Source organism: Colobus angolensis, unplaced genomic scaffold (genome assembly GCF_000951035.1).
Source record: "Colobus angolensis palliatus isolate OR3802 unplaced genomic scaffold, Cang.pa_1.0 Scaffold89, whole genome shotgun sequence".
Classification (NCBI taxonomy): domain Eukaryota; kingdom Metazoa; phylum Chordata; class Mammalia; order Primates; family Cercopithecidae; genus Colobus; species Colobus angolensis.
In genome coordinates, this window is record NW_012122820.1 from 5,582,080 (window position 1) to 5,583,708 (window position 1,629).

The 1,629-nt window shown below is 42.3% G+C and overlaps 1 protein-coding gene across 2 annotated transcripts in view; it reads left to right on the plus strand.

Annotated features, from left to right (window-relative positions):
* The window catches only part of DYRK4 (dual-specificity tyrosine-(Y)-phosphorylation regulated kinase 4), a 56,220-nt gene that overhangs the window by 48,405 nt on the left and 6,186 nt on the right, over positions 1 to 1,629 (plus strand). For both annotated transcript variants that reach the window (XM_011931079.1, XM_011931080.1), the window contains one exon: positions 95 to 224. In XM_011931079.1, coding sequence (XP_011786469.1) covers positions 95 to 224 — 130 coding nt within the window. The remainder of the gene's footprint in view (positions 1 to 94; positions 225 to 1,629) is intronic.

Consider the following 1,629-nt stretch of genomic DNA (forward strand, 5'->3'; position numbering starts at 1 on the left):
AAAAAGAGCTACAGAGGCCACTCTAAGAAGCAGCATGATGTGCCCAGTAAATATTTCCACCTGAAACTAAAGACAGAATGTTGTATCTCTACAGATTCCAAAGGTTTTCCTAAAAGTATAACCAACAACAGGGGGAAGAAAAGATACCCAGACTCCAAGGACCTCACGATGGTGCTGAAAACCTATGACACCAGCTTCCTGGACTTCCTCAGAAGGTGTTTGGTGTGAGTTTGTTGGGATATCCCTGCCTCTGGGTTTCCTCTGAAATGCTGTACTTTGACACACGTTCGCTGGTGAAAGTCCAAGGCTGGGAGATAGCTGTGAAAGTAACAAGAAATGCTAACAATAGAGCTTTAAAGTCTACAAATTGCTTCCACGTCTGTTGTCTCATCAGACATCTCTCTCTCACTACTGTGTGGTTGTCAGGGCGGATGATTTGTTCTGTTTTACACGTATGGAGGTTGGGATTCAAAGAGATTAAGAGACCTGCCCAGGAATACACAGTGTATGGCAGAGTTTGTCATCTTCCTGGCCTCACACTGCCTGACAGTGAGATTGGAGGCCAGTCCTGAATTTCTTCTGCTCTGTGAGCTGAAGCCAACCTGCTGAGTGCTTGTTGTAATGATTTGCATACACATCCAGTGTAAACCGGTTCCAGGGCCTGTCCCCATCCCCATAGGATCTAGTCCCCAAATCCTCTTATATTAGGGAATTAGGGGAAGGGTGAGCTGTAAATCATTTATTATGTACAACATTTTACAATCTATATGCATATTTTGAATCTTAGAAATTAAGTCTGCACTTAAGTCATAGTACCCAGCACAGTGCCCAGTTTAAAAGGTGTTTAGAAAACATTAGCTATTCTTATTATTTTACGACTATTAAAGAGGTGAATCTAGCTCCACAGAGTGGCAAGTAGATTATCCATGTGATACTTGGTAAGTCATCACTTTTGTCTGGGCCTCAGTGTTCTTTCCTATACAATAGGGTATTCCTAAGCTCCCTTCCAGTTCCATCAGTCCTATAATTTAGTATTTTTAGAAGATCGTATCATTACAGTCTCTTATTCTTCCAGATGGATGGAGTAGTGTTATCAAAATACTCTCCTGGCGTCTGTGCACTCTGGAATTTCGGTGCTAGCTCAGAGGGTGAACCATGAGGTAGTGATGAAAGTATTCCCCTCATCAGAATAATCAAGGTAGAGAAGGATCCTGTACCCCATCTTTACCCCTACGTTAGCAAATGACAGAAACCAACTGCTGAGACAGGTGGGTTATCTAGAAACCTCGACCATCCGGAACACAGCTTAGCACCAAGGAAGACGTTAGTTTCTCTTTAGTGCAAAGGACGGATTACTCATAACTTGCAAGAGGCAGTCAGGCTGATGGGGACTGTTACCTTATATATATATATTGCTAATCAGCAAATCTTTGGAATGAGAGACGAAAAGTTTTCAGCCAAGTTCAGTAGGCATAAATGTAAAGCCCTGTGTCTAGACTTTGTAGGCTAACTCCAAAAGTCCAGGAAAGGAGAGATGTTGTTTAACAGCAGTTCATTTGACACAGAAATGAGAGTTTGAGCTGTTTTAGGATCTTGATGAGTCTAGAATGCTAATACTGTCTCCCTGCA